Source organism: Gadus morhua, chromosome 5 (assembly GCF_902167405.1).
Source record: "Gadus morhua chromosome 5, gadMor3.0, whole genome shotgun sequence".
In the NCBI taxonomy this organism is placed as follows: Eukaryota; Metazoa; Chordata; class Actinopteri; order Gadiformes; family Gadidae; genus Gadus; species Gadus morhua.
Genome location: NC_044052.1, coordinates 17,504,895 through 17,526,151, shown reverse-complemented (window position 1 = coordinate 17,526,151; position 21,257 = coordinate 17,504,895). Strand labels below are relative to the sequence as shown.

Below are 21,257 nucleotides of genomic sequence, written 5' to 3'. Positions count from 1 at the left end.
ATGTTGATAGAGAAGCATACAAGTGGGTGCTGCAACAGAAATATATACATTTTAATTTCGCTTTACGTAAGGGCGCACATATGCATGGTTCATCCAATTATCCGACCCAACATGACTTCCTCCAGAGTCCACCCTGAAGACCCTCCTCGAACATTTAATTGGTTTGTCGTAAATAGGTTTTCATTCAACCCCTTCACTCGAGGGTTCCAGCACCAGCCATCATACGGTGCATCTTTCCTCCGAGGTGGTGAACTGGTGGTTTCACACTGAATGCTATCCATGCCAAAGACTGCGAGCAGAGGAATAGTGTTACAGGGTGATCAGGACCAAATAGATATCGAGCTGTCAAAATGATACGGATTGACATCGGCGGCTATCTGGATCGCGATAGCACATAGGAGAGAAAGCAGCTGGCTCCACCACTGCAGTTGGACACTTTCTGCGAAGGCGTAGTTAAGAGCTAGTCCGCTAGCCGAGGAGGACTCTCGCCTTCCCCATCCAATCCCGCAATATTATACTTAATCACATTACACAGACAAGTGGATACGGGACATTTGGCGTGTTTTGATCCCGTTGTTACGCTGTAGCTATTCGGTAAGGGTACCGGGAGCCCGGCTGGTGTCGGTCGGAGAGGCTGTCGTTTAAAACACTGCAGATATCCGACAGATTCGCCCCGTTTTTTATGTCACGGCGCTGCAGTTTGTACCCATTTTTATAGACAGATTTGGACCTTTTTTCAATTGATTGGGCCGAAAGGGGGAGATACGACAGAAAGAAGCGACCAGGAGCACAAGCCCCCCGGCCCCCACCCCCCCATAACATCTGCAGTGACCCGACGTTGGCTGTCTGAAGCGAACGGGACGGAGCATCTTGAGGAAGAGGGCCCCGCCGACGACTCTCCACTCCCTCCCCCGTCCGAGGCTCTCCCGTGATTTACCAAGCGAACACCCGGGCCAAGGCGCACCCGCTCCCGGCCGGGGGGAACAACCTGACGGCGAGGCCCGACGCTCCCCTCCCCCAACCCGGACGGCGGAACACCTCATCGCCTCGGGACCGCAGCGAGGGCTTTCTGAGACCTTGGTGGCGGATATTGGAGCGTGGTGCTGGGGGTACCGTTTGGTCCTGTCTGTACCGGGCCAACCAGAGGGATGACCCTGGAGTCCATGATGGCGTGCTGCCTGAGCGAGGAGGCGAAGGAGTCGAAACGAATCAATGCCGAGATTGACAAGCAGCTCCGCCGAGACAAGCGCGACTCGAGGAGGGAGCTGAAGTTACTCCTACTCGGTACATGTCTCGCTAATCCTCCGTCACATTTCTCCCATTTAGCTGTCGATAAATTTCATTTAAAAAACCGTCGACGTCGTCGTACTCAGAAACTATCGTTTCATGGCCTTCTTGAGCAGGCTAGCTAGGGTACTGCTAGTGGGGACTAGCTAGCTGGTGAGCTGGTTTCTGGGTGGCATGCTTTCCCCCTGGCTGGTCGTTCTAATGGGACTTTAATATGCTTAATGGAAATAACAGTTTGCCCTAGCGCAAAGAAAATGTGGCGCTGTGTATATTTGATTATGCATATTCGTGTGAAATCCTGTTTCACTCTGCATCCAAGTAACCGGGCTGTCATGGTTGAACCAGCTGCTAACGAGCTAAACAGCTGGCTAGTCTGCATGATGTTGGCCGTCCGCTGGACCAGGAGCTCTGCGTGTGATCCGGATCAGATGGGGGAACTGGATCACCGTTGCGGGGTTGGTCTCAGCCTAAAGTGGCAGACAGAACGCGAGGAGCACAATGGGGGAGAGAACCTGAAGCCATAGCATTGCAAGGCTGTGTGCTTTCATTATTGCGTTCACCTGATTGCATAACACTTGCACGATTTTGTGGAGCTTTCAGCAGAAATTCTTGCTTCCAGTAGTTGCACCTATCGATGCATAGTTGGTTATATTAACTTGTAGGTACACAACGTGCGGACAAATGCCTTGCGATAAAAGGCCAATATTTTCTACTGAGTACAACAAGTACGTCAGGGTGTGTGTGTGTGTGTGTGTGTGTGTGTGTGTGTGTGTGTGTGTGTGTGTGTGTGTGTGTGTGTGTGTGTGTGTGTGTGTGTGTGTGTGTGTGTGTGTGTGTGTGTGTGTGTGTGTGTGTGTGTGTGTGTGGGGGGGGGGGGGGGGGGGGGGTATGAATAAGCAGACCTCTTATTGATCCTTATCTCAGCACGGCTACATTAGTGGCATCGTCGCGTTCAAGTCTGCATGCATGTTTTGCGTGGCTTGCCAACTCCGTGTGACCCATTTCAGTCGTACCGGGTAAGTGAGGAGTGGACTCTGGGAAAGCTGGCCATACCTTTTTTTTTTAGATATTTATTTTTATTGAGGACATTTGGAATTATCTAGGTTGTCCCCTCTGTCTCAGTACGTTTGCTCCCATTTCCATGCCCACCAAACGCAGTGTAGGTTATTTGACATGCGTGGCATACACTTCCATTCATTTCCCAGCTGACTCCTCTGCCAGAAGTAGGTCAGGACAGTTATACCGTCAATTAAATACTTAATATATATAGGCCTATTTCCCCCCCCCCCCCCCCCCATTATCTGGTTTAATTGTATACTTTGAGGATCATAAAGCAGTGCCATAAGGTTATATATTCTATCCTATTCCTAAATTCCGTTCCTAGTCAGTTATCTTGTAAAACATGAGGTAAAAAATCCGCTATTCCCATTTCCAGAGGAACTCAATTTCCTCAAACCCTTACTTTACTATGCATTCAACAGCAATTTGCCACCAAGCACATCTATTTTATGTTATAGGCTACTTGGATAATTGCAACCTTGAGGTGTGTGTGTGTGTGTGTGTGTACAGTTACGTATACCGGAGCAACTTGCAAATCAGGGTGAGAGCGAAGCATGCAATCTCTATCGGAGCAACAACAGTATTAGGCTGAAGGACCTGGCAGCAGATGTCAGTGGTTAATTTTTGTAATTGGTATGTAGTACATGGGAGTTGGCACTTTGCGTCAGACTGAGAAGAACTGCTGTGCTCTAAGAAGGTGCAAGTGGTGTGATCAGCCATGCTGTGACGGCTGCATCCTAAGTGAGTTGAAGTCATCAATGGGGGCCTGGATAAGGACGTGTAAGGCAGGATTAGAGCAGGTTTTAATAGGCTTGGTTAAACACAGCCACCGCTCAGACTTTAAGATGTCAGCGAGTCCTATTATCCTGCAGTAACACTCTAAGGTCAGTCTCCCTCTGCTTGGGCCGGGAGGAGACCATCCAGTGAAGGGTTGGAAGTGAGCTGTCATAAAAGAAGAGGCAAAGAAGTGAAATGGCTTTTCTTTTTTCAGACTCCACAAGCCTAAGTCTGTTTTTAAGCAATAATGGGTTTGTAGGGGGAAGTACTGTATTTGGACTATAGTAAATCCAGAACTAGATGGATTTGAGTTCTTAGTTCCCTTAAGTGATGGGGGGCCAGAGGTCTCTGGCTATGGTTCAGCCAACTTACTGAAGGGTCCTTTCAGGAGGAGAACAAAAGCTTTTGTTATTTATTTTTTTGGTGCCATAATCACCTGGAAATATTGACTGAATGTAAACAATGTGTAGGGCTTATGGACATGTAAATTAAGTGATCGTTTGTAGGCTTAACACGACATGTTTCACTGCAGTGGATCAAGGCTGTTTTAATGCAACAGTAGCTCGCCAACCCAACAAAACCTGGTACTTCATTTAAAGCCTTAGATCCGTCTGGGATGTTAAACGATGTAGATGTGCAGAAATCGTCTTTCCTGCTCAGACAGGATTCCTGTTGAGGACATTGCCGATGTCTTGGCAAACACAAGTTTCTCCCGACCCACTGCATTACCAACCATTAGCACTAGATATTTAATATTTCTCTGCAACCATTACTCAGGGTTTCAGTATGTAGAGCAAAAACAAAGATGCACTCATTCCAGCTATGCCAACCGCCTTGAACCTGGAGGGAGCGACGCCTTGGACGCCATGGATCATGGGGAGAGGTGGGGCAGGTAGGACAAAGGCATTCTGGGTAACGTCGAAGAATGACACGGAGGAGGCCGCCCTGAAGCAGCCCGAGTGACCGATGAAGTGCAACGCCGTGCATGTGAGGAATAACGTCATGCACGCGTCGTAGCTTGTGTTTCCTTTTAATTTGAACAGTTAATAGATGGCGCGAGACACGGCGCGATCTGTTGATTATGTTATTAACCACTATCACCCCGAGTGAAATCAGGTTACTCCATCCAGCTGATGCGGGCCGTGACACCTCTGGAGTTCTATTAAAAATATGCGATCAGCTTTGATTTCATATCTATTCTTGTGCTGCTCTTCCTGCAGCGTGTCTGCGTTTTGGTGTTTTTGTTTTGGTGTTAACACGCTTTGGCTGTTCAGCATCAATGCCGTGTAGAAACGTGGTCCTCTGACACAAGCAACACGTGTCGCCTTCTCACTCCTGTTTGTTCTGCCCAACTCGTCCACAATCTTCTAACATTCAAGCATGCCGTTGAGAATTGGTTATTCAGGCACCAAGGTACCACAAACCCAGGAACTAGCATCGTTTGGTTGGTTCAATCTGTTAATAGGCCCTTAAGACAAAAAAATTATAATACTACTGGTGTCTATGCGCCACTTTGAGAGAAATGACTGAATGAAAGAGCTATGTTGTGGCAGTCGTCTGGGGCTGCAAGGCCTTATCCGGCCATGAGGCTGGGTCGCTGCTCCCAGCCGTTTGCCTGTACTTGGTCAAAACACAGTGAGGGGCTCTGGCCTCGACTGCGTTGTGTAAATGAACTGCTGGAGCGGACGGTAAAGTGAGCAGAGAGGGCAAAGTGCTCGGACAGAGGTGGACGCCATCAAACCTGTCACTCTGCCCACCGACGCTCCCTAGTTTGGCTTACTTTTGTCCGATAATGCGACATCTAGACGCTTGCTCGTACCGAAAATTGGTAGGGAGCAATTTTTTTTGTGGTGCGTGCTGGGGTGATACATGCCGGTTCGGTGATTGGTTTACAATTACAATTAGGGCATTTTTATCCATAGCGACTTACATGGGTTAATACACACATTTACACCGACGGCGGAGTCAACCATGCAAGGCCACAGCGTTGGGTTAAGTGTCTTGCTCATGGACACATCAACACTCAGCTTGGAGGAGCTGGGGATCGAACTAGCAACCTTTCGGTTTCAAGACAACTCGCTTAATTGACCAATCAGTGTTTGACTAGAGCTGTCGTCAGCTCAGCCTTTGATTCAATAGGTACATCTTGCGGAAATGTCGCTTTGCGTGCATGTAGTGGGGAATAGACTGAAGGAGGGGGACTCAAAACGTTCTTTGTGCGGCCAGAGGCCTAAGACTGTTTACGGAAGGCGTTGTCGAGGTACAATGTCTTCGGCACGCGGTCGCTCTCTGTATTTTAGTGACGGAAGCCATTTCATTTCACTTGAGCTAGCTAGGGGCCGTCACACACGGCCCCAGGAAGCTCAGATCCACACCAGACTTCGACTGTGGTGCCTTCTTGCATCGTTCTGCTACCAGCACAGTATGGCTCCAGGCCATTTTCTTTCTGTTTGTCATCACTTTTATGTTACCTTATCTTCGAGAGCTTGTTTATCTGAATTATGATATCATTTTGAGATTCAAGCTTAGACAGACAAAAGTGTACATAGTGATCCATCATATGCGGATGGGGAATTGTGGAAGTTAATATTGCTGATCTTATATCCAATTGAATTAAAGTACACGAGTCAACCCCCAAAAAACAGTTTTCTCATCAAGCTAAAGCTGTTCCCACTGCCCTGCTCTAGATGCTCATGAAGAGACTGCAGTCAGTTCTCTGTCCAGTTGGACATCATGCCAGTATTACATCAACCGTTTCCCCCACTCCCACTCACCCACAGCACTCAGCACACTGACTAACGGACAAAGCCGTCCTAAGGTGGTCAAACTGTGGTCTCTGTTTGTGCGCATGTTCTCACGAGCAGATGCACATGTGTGTGTGTGTGTCTCTGTGTGTGTGTATATATGCAATTTGCTGCTCTCGCACACCCACACGCGGCCAGCTCTCGGCAGAGATGAAGGCAGACTGGAGCGGGAGAAGGAGCGTTTTGCCCAGATACAGGCGTCAGCCAACACTGTGGAAAGCTGTTAGCGGAAGTCAGAATGGAGAGGGAGAAGTGGACTGGTGGGGATGTGTGTGGTGGTTGTGGGGGGGGGGGGGGGGGGGGGGGGGGGGGGGGGGGGGGGTAGTCACTGCGGTGAAGGCCTCGTGTAGAAGGATGTTGGACCAGTCCAGAGCAGTGGTCATGGTATCTTCATGGTAGTGGTCTTGATATCTCCATGGTATCTTCATGGTAGTTGTCTTGGTATCTTCATGGTAGGCGTCTTGGTATCTTCATGGTAGTGGTCTTGGTGTCTTCATGGTAGTGGTCTTGGTGTCTTCATGGTAGTGGTCTTGGTATCTTCATGGTAGGCGTCTTGGTATCTTCATGGTAGTGGTCTTGGTGTCTTCATGGTAGTGGTCTTGGTGTCTTCATGGTAGTGGTCTTGGTGTCTTCATGGTAGTGGTCTTGGTATCTTCATGGTAGTGGTCTTGGTATCTTCATGGTAGTGATCGTCGTATCTTTACGGTAGTGATCGTGGTATCTTCATGGTGTCTTGATGGTAGTGGTCTTGGTATCTTGATGGTAGTGATCATGGTATCCTCATGGTAGGGGTATTGTTATCTTCATGGTAGTGGTCTTGGTATCTTGGTAGTACCAAGTAGTAGTGCCATGATAGGTGCCATATGTAGAAGGATGTGGTATTGTACCAGACCTGACCGATGGTCATGGTACCCAAATACTATCCGAAATTCTCCATCTTCTGTTTTTGGGGTTGAGGTGATGGACTTGAGTCACGTTTATGACAAAGATGGGTACACTCCACTTGAATAGTGTGGGTGTGTAGGGGTTAACCACGCCTTCTGACCACAATCCCACACCAGGAATGAGTCCGGTTATCAGTGAACAGTGAACATTTGCATAGAAATAACGTGGTGGGCATTTGCATCACGCTTTAGACATCATGATGCAAAATAACTCCACCACACACACACACACAGGTGTCAATCCATGAGTTTAATGCATTACTGGAGCCTTGCGTTTAGGGTTTATAACAAGAAGTGCTGTGATTTGGAACATTGCTGGTCAGTCATCCTGTATGTTACATTGTTACACGTTGCATTGTTTTGTGCGATCGTTTTAAGAGCTAGATGGCTCAGTGCGGGAGGCGGCCCTGTGCGTTGGAGGGGGTGCATAACGTGTGTGCTGGTGTCACTTCTGGCTGCCTCACCGTTGACCCCGTCGGCTCCTCTCTATTCCAAGGAGCTGTCGGGCTCCCCTCGGAGCGCTGGGGGGTCCGTGTGGCGCCCCCCCGCTGTGGTATTGTCGGGGTGCTGGGCTGGGTGCAGGGGGCCGCCATAGTAAGCCTTCCTCCTCCTCCTCCTCCTCCTCACACTCCAGGTCTCCTTTGCTGGCTGCCAGCTGGAGAGGAAAGCGTTACCCGGTCCAAGTAGCATGCAAGCTATTAAAAGGTGGCCTCCTTTTTCTAGGTCGATGCTGCTAAAATAAAGAGAGGAGAAAAAAAAGAAAGAAGAGAGAATGGATGGATTCTCTAGTTATGGATCTCCAAAGGTTTCTGCCGGAAAGGCGAAGTGTGTGTGTGTGTGTGTGTGTGTGTGTGTGTGTGTGTGTGTGTGTGTGTGTGTGTGTGTGTGTGTGTGTGTGTGTGTGTGTGTGTGTGTGTGTGTGTGTGTGTTTTAAAGCAGTGTAGTTTGTAGTGTGGGCAGGGCATTGGGTTTAGGGTGGAGGACATGGAGTAGTTGTGGTTGTAGTTGATGAATGGGGAGGCAGAGGCAGGGACAGAGACGTGTTGTGTGTTGTCTTTGGAGGGAGAAAGAGGGACAGTAGGAAGGGGGGGGGGGCGGAGGCAGATCTTGTGACGGGGGTCACGAGAAATAAATCAAACGTTTAAGCCTGAGGGAGATCTCCTTGCTCCCCTCAGCTCAGCCAGTCTGCAGCCCCCCCCCCCCCCCCCCCCCCCCCCCTTCCACCATCACCACCACCGCAGCTAGGACACCGTTTCCTCATTCCCAGCACAAAGACTGGCTCCTCTCTGCCCCCTGAGCTGCCCCCACCGCGGCCCGTGACCACAGCCGGTAGTAGGCTTCGCTAAGGAGCCTCTGGTGAAGCTGATCCATTCGGGATGGCGGGCTCTGTTTCGTCCCGTTTGTTCTCCTCTGCCCTTCAGTCTAGTCCCAGGGGAGTGGGGGACACTACCATGTCCCGGGATGGCTCTCGGCTCCCATGTTTTGGATTTGGTATATTGTACGTCTGTTTGAATACAGACGGTCTCTAGTGTCTTCTGGTTGTTGCACCACCACCCCACCACCACCACTATCACCACCCCCACCACCTTCCCTGTCTCTGAGGAGGTATATTTACCTCCCGACTCGGAGATCAGGGAGAACCAGGATGTAGCATAGGAAAAATAAGGACAAACCCCCCCCCCCACAGATATGAACAAACGGAGGGAGTCAGAGGATGGGGTTGCTATGGTAACAAAAATATGGCCACTCTTCAAAACCTTGAATGTAGGTGGTGTATGTGCATGTGTCCCCTCTCCCTCTCCCTCCTCAGCTTTACCGATACTATGGATCTCTGCTTGGTCCCATTTTTTTTTTTTTTTTTTATCTTGTCCCGACTGAAGGAGATTAATGCGCTTCAGTACGAGTTTATAACGACCTGAAAGATGAGCAGCCTAATTGAAAAAGACTTGCAAGCAGAACTGGCCAAATGATGGATGCTGCTCCAGCTAGGATCACATTTTGGCTGCTCTTGCTTTTCATTCGGCTCATCTGTCATGAATCACATCTCGGGCTGGAGCTCACCCACCTCGCCCTCATCCTCGGTGTGGCTATCTGGCGGTATGTTTCCTCCAAAGCATTTCAATGCAACATCCACCATTTTCTAGGCCCCCTCCTCTAGACCTGCACATCCCATGAGATACATGTCTGGGGGGGCTTGTGGAGACCAGTGTGAGGGACAACTGGTCAGACGTCTGTTATTCTGGTTGCCTGCTTGGTAGGGATGGGTCAGAATATTCGATTATTCGTTCCCGAGGGTCAAAATCAATTTTTAACATTTGGGCCGTTCCCATTCAAATATACGTTTTTTCACAAGCCATTATGTTTCCCTGGTAACGCCTGAGGGTTTGACTAATACCTGGAACTATGGAGTACTAAAGCGAAAATGTCACGTTGTCCTGGCAACCGGGTTTTCAGTTTTTGACTGGAACTACTTTGCAGGTAGTTGTTTTTTTGCGTCTAAGATATTAAGTGATTTCTTGCCGATGATCCATTGATTACTTGACCATGAACATTTTGATTTATTCACATTCCTACTGCTTGGTATTGGATCCTAATAAACATCTAGATGGACTTTTAGCTGAGTTGAATAGGTACAGAGAAATGATCAACCACTGAAATGCTTGCTTGTAGATGGATAGTTTACCGTGGTGCGTTTGGGGATTTATTCTGCAGTTACTACTTCCTTTACAACCCTATGACTGTTGGTCCTCTTTGTGGTATAGGTATTAGCGAAACATTGGCATTGTGGTCACTAAACAAATATTTAGTTATACAAATCCACGAGACCTTCGACCAGTTTGGCTATACTGTGGTTTGGGGAGGAGTTCTAGATCCACTTCAGTGGGAAGGTTTAGGAGGGAGGGCCTTGTCCTAGGTTGAGCCTAACCCCTGGTCTGGCACCCTGTAGGTACTTTTAGGAGGAGGTCCAGTACTAACCGGTGTTCTAGGACCCTGTAGGTGCTGTTAGGAGGAGGTCCAGTACTAACCGGTGTTCTGGGACCCTGCAGGTACTGTTAGGAGGAGGTCCAGTACTAACCGGTGGTACCGTTCCCTGACCCTGCAGGTACTGGCGAGAGCGGGAAGAGCACCTTCATCAAGCAGATGCGCATCATCCACGGGGCGGGATACACGGACGAGGACAAGCGGGGCTTCATCCGGCTGGTCTACCAGAACATCTTCACGTCCATGCAGTCCATGATCCGCGCCACCGAGACCCTGAAGATCCCCTACAAATACGAGCAGAACCGGGTGAGCTGGGGGGGGCGGGGGTGCATGATGCTAGACCACAGTCCGAAGCTTGCTCTGTGACTCCCTGTCAGCCCAGGGGGGGGTTTCTAACCTGCCACGCTCTGCCCTCGTGGCGGTGGACCGTTCTCCATATCATTCTTACAAGGGCTTAACGATATGGGGAATTAATCAAATTGCGATTATTTTGACCAATATTGCGATTGAGACTTAGTATGGGATTTTTCTTTTTTAAAGTGTATTATTCACTCAACAAGGAATAAACGATTCCATTGTGTATGACCAACACAGCATTGAAAGGAGCCAACATATACAAGTACTAGGGGTGTAACGATTCATGCGATGCATCGATGAATCAATTGTCAGTCCTACCGATTCAACTAAATCGATCTGCTAAAATAAATAAATAGAATGAATCGCTTTGGCTTCACCAATAATCGATATAAATGCTTTAAATCGTATGAATCGATTATGATTAATGTTTTAAGACCGAGTTTACACGTTTATCTTGTGAAGTGCAGCTCGGTAATCCGTAACTCTGTCATCAGCTAGTCAGCTTGCAAGGAAGTCCCACGAGAGTTTTTTTTCTCCCTCACCCTCTACTGGTGCATTTCAAACATGGCAGAGAGCGGCAGCGAGATTGTTAATGCACCAGCAAACTTGAAATCCAAAGTGTGGAAGCATTTTGGCTTCGCAAAGAATAATGGTAAAATTGACCAGGGGTGTGTGACGGGGCGCATAGCTTCCGTCAATGTTGCCTGTGTGTGTTTGTCTTGTTTGACTATGTATTCCATTACCTTCATACTGTTTTAAAATCATTTATCAACCTTGTCATTTATCATGCGCGCTACGGCAGTTTAATACAATCTTGCAAGTACCATCATTACAACGTTCTGTTTAATACCATTTATCATTAACGTCACCTGTTCTGTTGCAATAACCATTCAAACAAGTATGTCGTTGTCAAATTCCAGGTTTGTTTATTTAGTTTAAAAGTTACATGTTAACACAGCATAAATGTTCGTCTTACCAGCGTCTCGTCTATTAGGGAATGCGTGCCGCGTCAACGGGGTTTAAATTAACGTCATCACTTCCGGGTAAACCGGAAGTGACCCCGAGTTTTTGTAATTACGTATGTTTATTGCCGTTTTTGTATATTTTGGCTACGCCAAAATCTAGCAATAATATAAAGGTCCAGTATACTTAAGTTCGAATTGATGTTTTTGTGAAGCCCATTCAGTTTGTTTAGTGAAAAGTATTTTTCTTTTTGTTGATTTTCGTTTTATTTTTATTGCCTTACGGGCCCTAAATTAGGAAAATAAAAGATCCCATCTTTTTCGAAACTTCTCGTCGACTCCTGAGTAGGGATCGACCGATATATCGGTCGGCCGATATTATCGGCCGATATTCGCGTTTTTTACGTGTATCGGTATCGGCCGATACGTGGCCGATTTTCACCGATTTTTTTTTTTTTTTTTTTTTTTTTTTTTTTTTTTTACTTGTTCTACCTCACCTGTTTTTACTATTTGTTAAATATAGTTTTTTATATTGAAGTTCAATAAATGTTCCTTTTTTTTAATTGAGACTTGTAACATTTGTTATCAGTGTAATTTTTATGATTGAGGGAGCAAAAAAAAAAAAAAAAAAAAAAAAAAAAAAGTAGTATCGGCTCTAAATATCGGTATCGGCGTATCGGCGTATCGGCTAAGTCTGATGAAAAAATATCGGTATCGTATCGGCCCTAAAAAATACGTATCGGTCGATCCCTACTCCTGAGTGATTTTCCAGCTAGTTCAAGATGCTCCAACGCATCTACCCATGACAGGGTGTCACATTATTGCATGTTTATTTTACGGATATAGAATTTTGGTTCAAAGTTACTGAATCGAATCGAATCGTTCCAAAAAAAAAAAATTGTCCTTGAATCGAATCGCCAACTACTGAATCGTTAATCTAATCGAATCGTCTGAAGCCAAAGATTCACACCCCTAACAAGTACTCTTCCCTTTAGGCCAGGCCTATGGGTTGAGATGAATTAATGCATGAATTGATATAATAAACTCTTTATTTTACTATTGAATTGTAAAAGAAAAATAAATATGAATCTTACTGCTCTCTGATTTTAATCGCAGCCTTTAATCGTTCAGCCCTAAATCTTACTGACGTGTTTCCCCCCCATCCCACCCCCGATGGGATCTTCTCCTCTCCCTGCTCAGTCCAACGCCGGGCTGGTGAAGGAGGTGGACATCGAGAAGATCAACGGCTTCGACCAGCCCTACGTCGTGGCCATCAAGACCCTGTGGGCCGACCCCGGCATCCTGGAGGCCTACGACCGCCGCCGGGAGTACCAGCTCTCCGACTCCACCAAATAGTAGGTCCAACCTGTGTGTGTGGGTGTGTCCAAATACAATACACAAAACAAATGTTTATTGTTTATGAATAAACGTACCGCGTGCATGGAGACATTTGCGTACATTTTGTGTGTGTGTGTGTTTTGTTTTAGGATTAGAAGTAGTGTGTGGATGTAATGAAAATAATTGAGTTATTGTTGGAGTATCGCCCGTAAGTACAAATAAGGGTGTGTCTGTAGATGGGTGTGATATATTTGTTATGTTGTTCACATTCTGCCAAACCTTCTGGATGACTAGATGTCCTCTGTATAGGGCAGGGTGCTAGGCAGGTATGTTCTTAAACCACAGCCGCCTTATTCAGCCTTGAGTGACAAAGAAGGCTCTTAAAGGGGCTGCAGGTACGATCTGAGAGCTTTTAACCAGAAATTGCGGACAAGAGCCACCCGTATGGAACTAAGGGGCCAGATGAGTATCCATCCCTTCTCTGCCCTCATCCGGTCGCTCTTCACACAATGAGACGCGTAGCGCTGACGTCTCTCTGCGGCCTTTAGGTCGTACTGCCGCTTTAAGGACCGGACCAGGTTCCCCAGTCTGAATCGGGGAGTGCAGTAGCTCTGCTGCAAGGAGCCCACGGGGACACCTGGGGCCCCTACACCACTGAAAAGGGGCCCGTACGTTCAGAGAGGGAGCATGTGGGTCCTGCGGACCTGATCCCAGCGTCGGGTCATGCCCTTTGACCCTTCCAGACCCTTTATAGCCTCCATAGAGCGGCGGACGACCCACTGTCCAAGCCGCTTTGTAACCCCGCTCCTCTGAAGTACGTCCCTGTTTCCCCCGGCCCTTCCGACCGCAGCGTCGGCATCCCACCAGACGCTGGTATCAGGGTGGAAGAGGGTTCAGGCCGGGAGTCGGTTTGCCTTGGGTTCCTTTTGATATGCGTCATATAACTGTTGTCCTTTTTTCTCCCTCCTCCTCCTCCTCCATCATGTAGCTATCTCACCGATCTGGACCGCATCGCGGACCCCAGCTACCTTCCCACCCAGCAGGATGTGCTCAGGGTGCGCATCCCCACCACAGGGATCATCGAGTACCCCTTCGACCTGCAGAGCATCATCTTCAGGTAGAGACCCCCCCAACCAAACCCCCTTCGATTGTCCTGGCCCCTCCCAGTTAACCCAGCGCAGTGGGTGTGGGCGTTGGTGTGGACATTGTTCTTTTTCCCTCAATACCATTTATTTACCGGTCGTTCGACTTTGAAGAAACACACACACTGCGTGTGTGTGTGTGTCCATGCACATGCACACACCCCTTCTCTCGTGAGCCCACAGTCCTACATTTCTGGGCCCCGTCTCTTTAAATGGGTCACCCGCGCCACTCCCCCCCCTCCTCTCCTCCCCTCGCCGGCTGGCAGTTGAAACGAGGTCGCCCTCTTCATGGTGGTGGAGTGTGTTATTTTTGTCCCCGGGTCCTGGAGGGCCCCAATTGGCCCCCGGGGTCCCAGTGGACTGCATTGCTCTGGGCCACCACCAGAGGGAGGGTGGGACTCTGGGCCAGGGAGAGAACTGAACGCGAGTCCACCCGTCCCGCACCAGGGATCCGCCGAGGGTCCGCGGTTCGAGGGGATGGGTTGGAGGGGAGGGGCTCTGGATTTGAGGGGCGGAGCTCCGGGTTTGGGGGGCGGAGCTCTGGGGACGAGGGGTGGGGCTCCGGGTTTGAGGGGAGGGGTGGCTACACAGAGGTTGGCCGGGAAATAGACGGATAGACGTAAATAAACGGATGTAGTATCAGACCCACCTATCGGAGCTCACTACGTTCCATGGGAAGAGAGATAAGCAAAGCCATAAATGGTGAAACAAGTTGCAACATGCCTCCTAATGACCTCAAATGCACGGGCAAGGTATTTAATGAGTAATTAATAATGGGCGAGGGCGGACCTTGGTACTGTGGGTCAAAGGAATCTACGTGTCTGAAATTCAGTATTCTACGGTCTACATAACATAGGTTCTGCTCATGCTCATGACTCGTTTTCCTCATGTCTGAGCGGCAGAGAGGCGCTCATACAGGCCAATCAACGGCCGTAAATAAAAAACTAATCGTCTCAACCGATACTAGATCTGAGATCTGTCCTAGGGCGTCATAACGCGGTGGTGGTAAAGTTAAAAGTACAGTTCCGGGCGCTGGTGATTTGTCTTTTCGTTTGTGTGCGTGCATCTAAATTCATACTGCTGGGTAACAGCGGCCAAGTGCTTATTCCTGTCTTCTGTCTGTGTTGAATCCATCCGTCATGATGAATTTGTCCAACTGTCTTTATATCTTCTTTCTTTTTTTTTTGCCCAATCAGAGAAGCCCTTCTCACCTGGCCAGAACCTTGTTTTCCCCAACGTTGGGTCAGGATATATAAAGCGGCCCCGGGTTCTGCATTTGGTTGGTCCCCGTGTGATTGTTAAAATAATCTTCCAGGGGGCCCCCGGTCCCTGGATAAGAGCGTTTTAATTAGGGTCACGGAGCCAGCATGTCTTGATGAACCCCCTAGGATCCTCAGTACGACACACCCTCTATCTAACCCCTGTGGGTTGATCTTAGTTCTAGAGTCACGTATATAACGCTACAGAATAATAATAATAATAATAATAATAATAAATGAAATGTATATAGCGCTTAATATGGTACTCTAAGACGCTTGAAGGTTTGTTTGAAGCATCTGTTTTTTGTCTTTATGAATATCTTGCTTGATGGGTTCAGCCCTGATGCTGTCAGAAGTTGTTATAAATATTCATAAGTTTAATATCTATTAAATTAATCTCAAGTTTTTATGTTGAGGTAACTTTATAAAAATAAAGATAGGAACACTGTTTTGCTGAACAATAAAAAATTTAGAAAATTAAAAAGCGAAATTCTTATTGTCCCTCTGGACGCCCTCCTCCCCCCCCCCCAGGATGGTGGACGTGGGGGGTCAGAGGTCAGAGAGGAGGAAGTGGATCCACTGTTTCGAGAACGTCACCTCCATCATGTTCCTGGTGGCGCTGAGCGAGTACGACCAGGTGCTGGTGGAGTCGGACAACGAGGTACACACACGCGCGCACACACAAACACATGTGTGTATGTATACGTATACATATACATACACACACACGCACACCTCTCCCTTTCTGTGCACATGAACAACATCTCAACATCTCTCCCCCCCCCCCCCCTCCCAGAACCGTATGGAGGAGAGCAAGGCGCTGTTCAGGACCATCATCACCTACCCCTGGTTCCAGAACTCCTCTGTCATCCTGTTCCTCAACAAGAAGGACCTTCTAGAAGAGAAGATCGCCTACTCTCACCTGGTGGACTACTTCCCAGAGTTTGACGGTGAGAGATTCTCAGGGCGGGGGGCGGGTTTATACGCAGGAAGCTCAGGGGTGGGTTTATATGCAGAGGGAGGAGGAGGAGGGGGAGCTAGCTGGGATTCAGACCCATAGTGCTGCCTCATTGGGGGCGATCGGCGCCCTCTGATGGTGGTAGGGCAGGTTCTCTGGAATGGAGGGTCTGCAACCCCCATGATGTCCATGAAGGGGGCGGGCTCGGAGGGTGTCTCAGTTTGCTCCTTGTTGAGAATTTTTGCACCTCCATATTGAGATCGGTTCAGGCACACATCCCCCTGGTGTAGTCCGTTTAGATCGGAGGTCGTTTTATCTCAAGAAGAAAGGCAGAAGCTACTCAGCCAAATGTTGATGATGAATGTTGAGCTCATCCAGCCTGAAATTATATTGAGTTTGTGAACCTGCGAGCATTTATCACATAAATCCTAGTCATAATCAATGTCCATTCCTCCGTCTCATTTCCTACACGTGAACTGAAGATAATAAACTCCACCTACTGGTTTGGTGGTTAGGGTTAGAGGTTAGAGGTCAGAGGTTAGAGGTTAGGGTTAGGGGTAAGTCCTCGCGGTGGGAGCTCCTGTCCTGCCCGGTCCTAGCTGCTCGCCGGGAGAGAAACACGGCCCTCCATTTTCTTTTGCACTTAGCTGAACGTTCCGCTGTGCTGCTCCCTGTCTCCCCCTGCAGGCCCCCAGCGGGACGCGCAGGCGGCCCGCGAGTTCATCCTGAAGATGTTCGTGGACCTGAACCCCGACAGCGACAAGATCATCTACTCCCACTTCACCTGCGCCACGGACACGGAGAACATCCGCTTCGTGTTCGCCGCCGTGAAGGACACCATCCTGCAGCTCAACCTGAAGGAGTACAACCTGGTCTGACCGGGGCCCCCACCTCCCAAGGGCCCCTCCCCCGCGCCCCTCCTCCTCCTCCTCCTAGACCCCCCCTCCCCCATCCACCCCTTTGCACAAAGGCACACTTCTCGTGCGGTTTGACTCCCACATGCATCGACTGACACTACTACTACTACTACTACTATACTACTACTACTACTACTACTACTACTACACCCACGTACACACCCACTCACACACGCATATGCCAACAGAATGTGTTGGCCCTTTGTGGCGTGGCAGTGGGGTCACGACCCCTAGGACGCAGCCCCCCCCATAACCCCCCCTCCTCCCACCCGGTCCAACCGACCCCCTGCTTTAGTTTGGCCAAAGCTCGTCCGCTCCACCTTTTCTTGGCAGCTTGTTGCGTCGGAGTCCCCCCCCCCCCCTCCCCCCCACCTTCATCCAAGCAGCAAGCACGGTGCAGTGACTATGGCAGGGGTTTTGGTGTGTGTGTGTGTGTGCGTGTGTGTGTCTGTGCGCGTTTGCGTGTGTGAGCGTATCAAGTCGTGATTTCGCGTGAGCGGCGCAGACTTTTTTGAGGAGCTGTGTTTTTTTTGTTATTAGTGGGGGGGGTTTCGACAGTTTGGGCCTTGAGCCGCGAAGAGGTGCACCCCCCCAAAGGTCCAGACCATCACACCGGTCCCGGGTTCGGAACCTGGCCGGACCCCCACCACGGGGGGAACACCAATGACAGTACATACATACGGCAGAGAGATGCACCTAGCAAACACCCACAGCGAGGAGCGCAGGGGAGGGGGGCGGCACTTCTTTGGACAGGATATGGTGCTGCACACAGGAAGTGAGGGGGCGGGGCTTAGATTCCCTCTCCACTTTGCATCGATGAATGTACAATCCCGTGTGTGATTCACAATCGAAAAAATAATAATTAGAGATATATATATACTATTAAATATTAAATATTGCATATGTAAACATTCTAGGATTTAAAAAGAAGCACGAGAGAAAAAGTAAATTGAGAACTGTTTCATTGCCGAAATTGTTTTTTGTTTTTTAATGATAGTTTGGTAAGTCTACTTCTATTTAACAGAATAAATGCTTATTTGAAGGTTTGTAAGAATAACGGGGAAGAAAGTGTTAGAAAACTGTTTAAAAATGTGTAAAACAAAAATCTCAAAAACAAGTGAACCCAGAAATGTACTTGATCTAAGTATCCTTTTTAAAATGGATGTGTTAATTTTTTTTCATGGTTTAGCGAATCACATGACTTCCCTCCCCTCCTCGGTTTTCTGTATCGATTCAGAGACGGTCTGTATCCTACCATGCGACCGTCACGCTAGTTGGCTATTGGTTCAGCACCATTCTTCACCGTCCAATCAGATCAACACCTTGACACTGGGATCCATTATATCAACAGGACTTTCTGTTTACTTTGTGTTTGTTGGTTTTTTTTACTGTATAGTCACTTTGTTTATAGAACGACTGCTTGGGGTGGCGTGGTAAGTTTAGGGCAGTTATAGCCCGTGTTTTGACACATACTCAGAAGTCGGCAAACATTCTCTTGCGTGTATATTTCTGTTTGTAAATACGTATACACAGAAACACTCCTGTATAAATAGAAAAAAGGCTTGAGGTACACCCATCTTTGGCAACAGAAAAAGGACAACAAAAATACTTTTTTCTTTTATTTTTTTGTTAATCAGCGTACTTAAAAAAAAAAACTATTTGATCTTTGGTAGTATTTGATACTGTGATTGTTTTTGTTAATTTCTCTCACGTGATTATAGGCTTACTCACAGCGTCGTGCCAAGTTGTGTTTTTAAATACCCAAACACTAGAGCAGGAAGCAGAAGTCTGAAGGTTTCCCAACCATGCTAGAGGTGGTCTAGAAGGAGTGGAACAGAGTTGTACCCTACCGCTAACGGCTCCGCTACACTAAACACCGCCCTCAGCGGGAAAGATGCTTCTCAAAATGGTGACGATATGATTTTTTTACTTGCTTAGGTCAAGTTTAATATTTCTTTTTATTTATCTAATTTATGGACCATGTTTTTGACGGTGTTAATAATTGGACTGATCTTGAAGTTCACCTATAACATGATGGAGCCTACTTGAGTCTAAACTGCTGTAAAAATGACAAACAAAAAGAAAATCTGGTGTAGGATGAACTTTTATTTCTGCTTTCTATTAAGACTTTACCTTTTTTGTTTTTGTCGTTTCCTTCTCGCCGGCCATCTCCATCCATGAGGAACCTGTATAGTTTCTATAGCCGTACTCACCGTCATCCATTTTGTTAAAAAAAGACAGTAAACGTGTATTCTCTCTTGGTTTATAGATACGCTGTATGCATACATAGAAAAATGTACAGTATGAAAGTAGGTGGACTTTTTATTCAGTGGTGACGACCCACGTGGTCAATGCTTGCTATTTTGGAATTTAACACACAAATGTTTCCGTTGTTGGTTTTGCATTGTTAATTTTAAACCGTTTTTTGACGCTTGCTTTGATGGTGACAGTGATGTGCGGAACTACCTTTTCTTTTGGGGGGGGGGGGGGGGGGGCTTTTGACCTTTTTGTACAAGCGATTTTATCCTTCATTCTCATTAAGGGCTATCACAGTGCATCAGGCATACAGGGAGGAGGAGCTCAGTGAAGCCAGCTCCACGTGCCTCCACTACTGCTAAGTCAATACATGGAGATGACCACCTTGTTGGAAGGAATGTAGGAGGGGGGGGGGGGGGGGGGTGGGGTGGTGCTTACAGACACAAGGCTGTGTACAGATAGGATCACCACTAGGTATGGTTTCAAATATATATATATATTTGGTTTTTTTGGCTAATTTGTGACTCAATCAACCTCCCTCGGTCGCTTCCTAAAATCCCCCTCTCCGCTTCATTCACTCTACTCCCTGTTGACCTGGAGGTCCCACTTCAGGCAACGTCCACACACTAATGCCACAAAAATAACAAAGTATTGATCTCTAATCGTGTTTGAGCCACGTCCTGCGAGCCTGGTTGGATGAAAGCCTGGCCTACGGCAGCACACGGCTCATTATGCTAGTATTAACACAAACTACAAATTGTACGGATAGTCCCGAGTAATTCCGTCGTTTTACAGTAGTGTCAAGATTTACCAAGTGAGGTCCTACAGTAATACACGTACCGGGTTGGGCGTGGTCTGAGGATGACCGAGTGGTGTTGGAGCGTCCTCTGGTGCACGTGTCTTTATAACACATCTCTTCTCTCGGGTAGAAGTCTGGAAAGAGGCTAAGGCAGTATTGTGGTTCTCCCTCTTTTGGTTCATCAGTGGTCTCCCCCCCCCCTCCCGTCCTTTGAGCACTGGCCAGAGAATGGACTGATGGGTCCAGTTTGTGTATTTAGTTTTTCCTTCACTGCAGAACAATCTCTTTCGTTGCCTTTCAGAGGGTTATAGACGGCTGACGGTCCTTTCCTGGAAGCAGGGGGACCGTCAGCCATCATGGTCGACCGGTACTCTGGTCGGGACCATGGACGCACTCCACTCCGCTTTTGGAAAAGAACTAGTGCATGCAGAGAAGTGGAGTGCTTATTAACAAGTAAACTTTCACCACCACCCTGTTCACCCCGTTCTTCTCTCTCCTATGACAACATGACCAGAACACTACTGTTTGTAGGACCACTCCATTGTTATTATTTTTTGTTTCTTTATTTTGAACGACTAATGAAACCCAATGGTCATGTGTCACGGTGTATGATTTTTCTATTTTTTATTTTCTTCTTTATTTTGTATGTAATTCAAATGTAAATGATGTATTATAATGAGTGTGCCAACCCCACTCTCTTTCTCTCTCTCTCCAGAGCCAGGCTCTCTCCAAGTGCCAACGCTGTGGTCATTATCAAAGGGCCCTCATCTTAGACGGTCCCCCTTTAAAACACACACACACACACACACACACACACACACACACACACACACACACACACACACACACACACACACACACACACACACACACACACACCACAAGAGACTAAAGGAAAGATTGATTAAGTACACACAAAATACTTTATTCTGTATTTAAGATTGGTGATTTAAACGATAATCTGCTGTTTTTTTAAGAAACTGTAATTATAATTGCATGTACTGTTTGTTTTGTGTTGGAAGTGAGGGCTTGGATGTATTCATTAATTCAGGGCCCTCAGAAAAAAAGGGTTGAATCAGTTGGTTATCAATTATTGATTTACATTACTCTTGCCATATTTCTTTGGTTGATTTTTTTTTTTTTATGTTTCATGTATTTGTTTCAACCACTGTTGCCTGATCCTCATAGAAACATTGAACATGACTTAAGATCATTGCCGCCTTCAAAGAGAGACATAACGAAACGGTATCTGTTTTAAATTTAAATAAATTTGTTCCTATACTTGCTGACCGTGTGTGTGTGTGTTGCGTTTCATCCTTGCCATTAAAACGCACCTCAGGATCACGGCCTTCGAGAAGACGTTCAGAGGCTGATCTGAGTTTAATAACTGGGGAAGACAGAGACTTATTCCGGTTC

General features: G+C 47.5%; 1 protein-coding gene across 1 annotated transcript; it reads left to right on the top strand.

Moving 5' to 3' along the window:
- The first annotated feature begins 50 nt into the window (after window positions 1-50).
- gna11b (guanine nucleotide binding protein (G protein), alpha 11b (Gq class)) lies at window positions 51-21,127 on the top strand. Its single transcript, XM_030356963.1, has 7 exons — window positions 51-1,284; window positions 9,975-10,159; window positions 12,373-12,527; window positions 13,499-13,627; window positions 15,443-15,572; window positions 15,708-15,861; window positions 16,557-21,127. Exons 1-7 carry the CDS (start codon window positions 1,149-1,151, stop codon window positions 16,745-16,747), a joined length of 1,080 nt encoding a protein of 359 aa, XP_030212823.1. The 5' UTR covers window positions 51-1,148; the 3' UTR covers window positions 16,748-21,127.
- The last annotated feature ends 130 nt before the right edge of the window (window positions 21,128-21,257 follow it).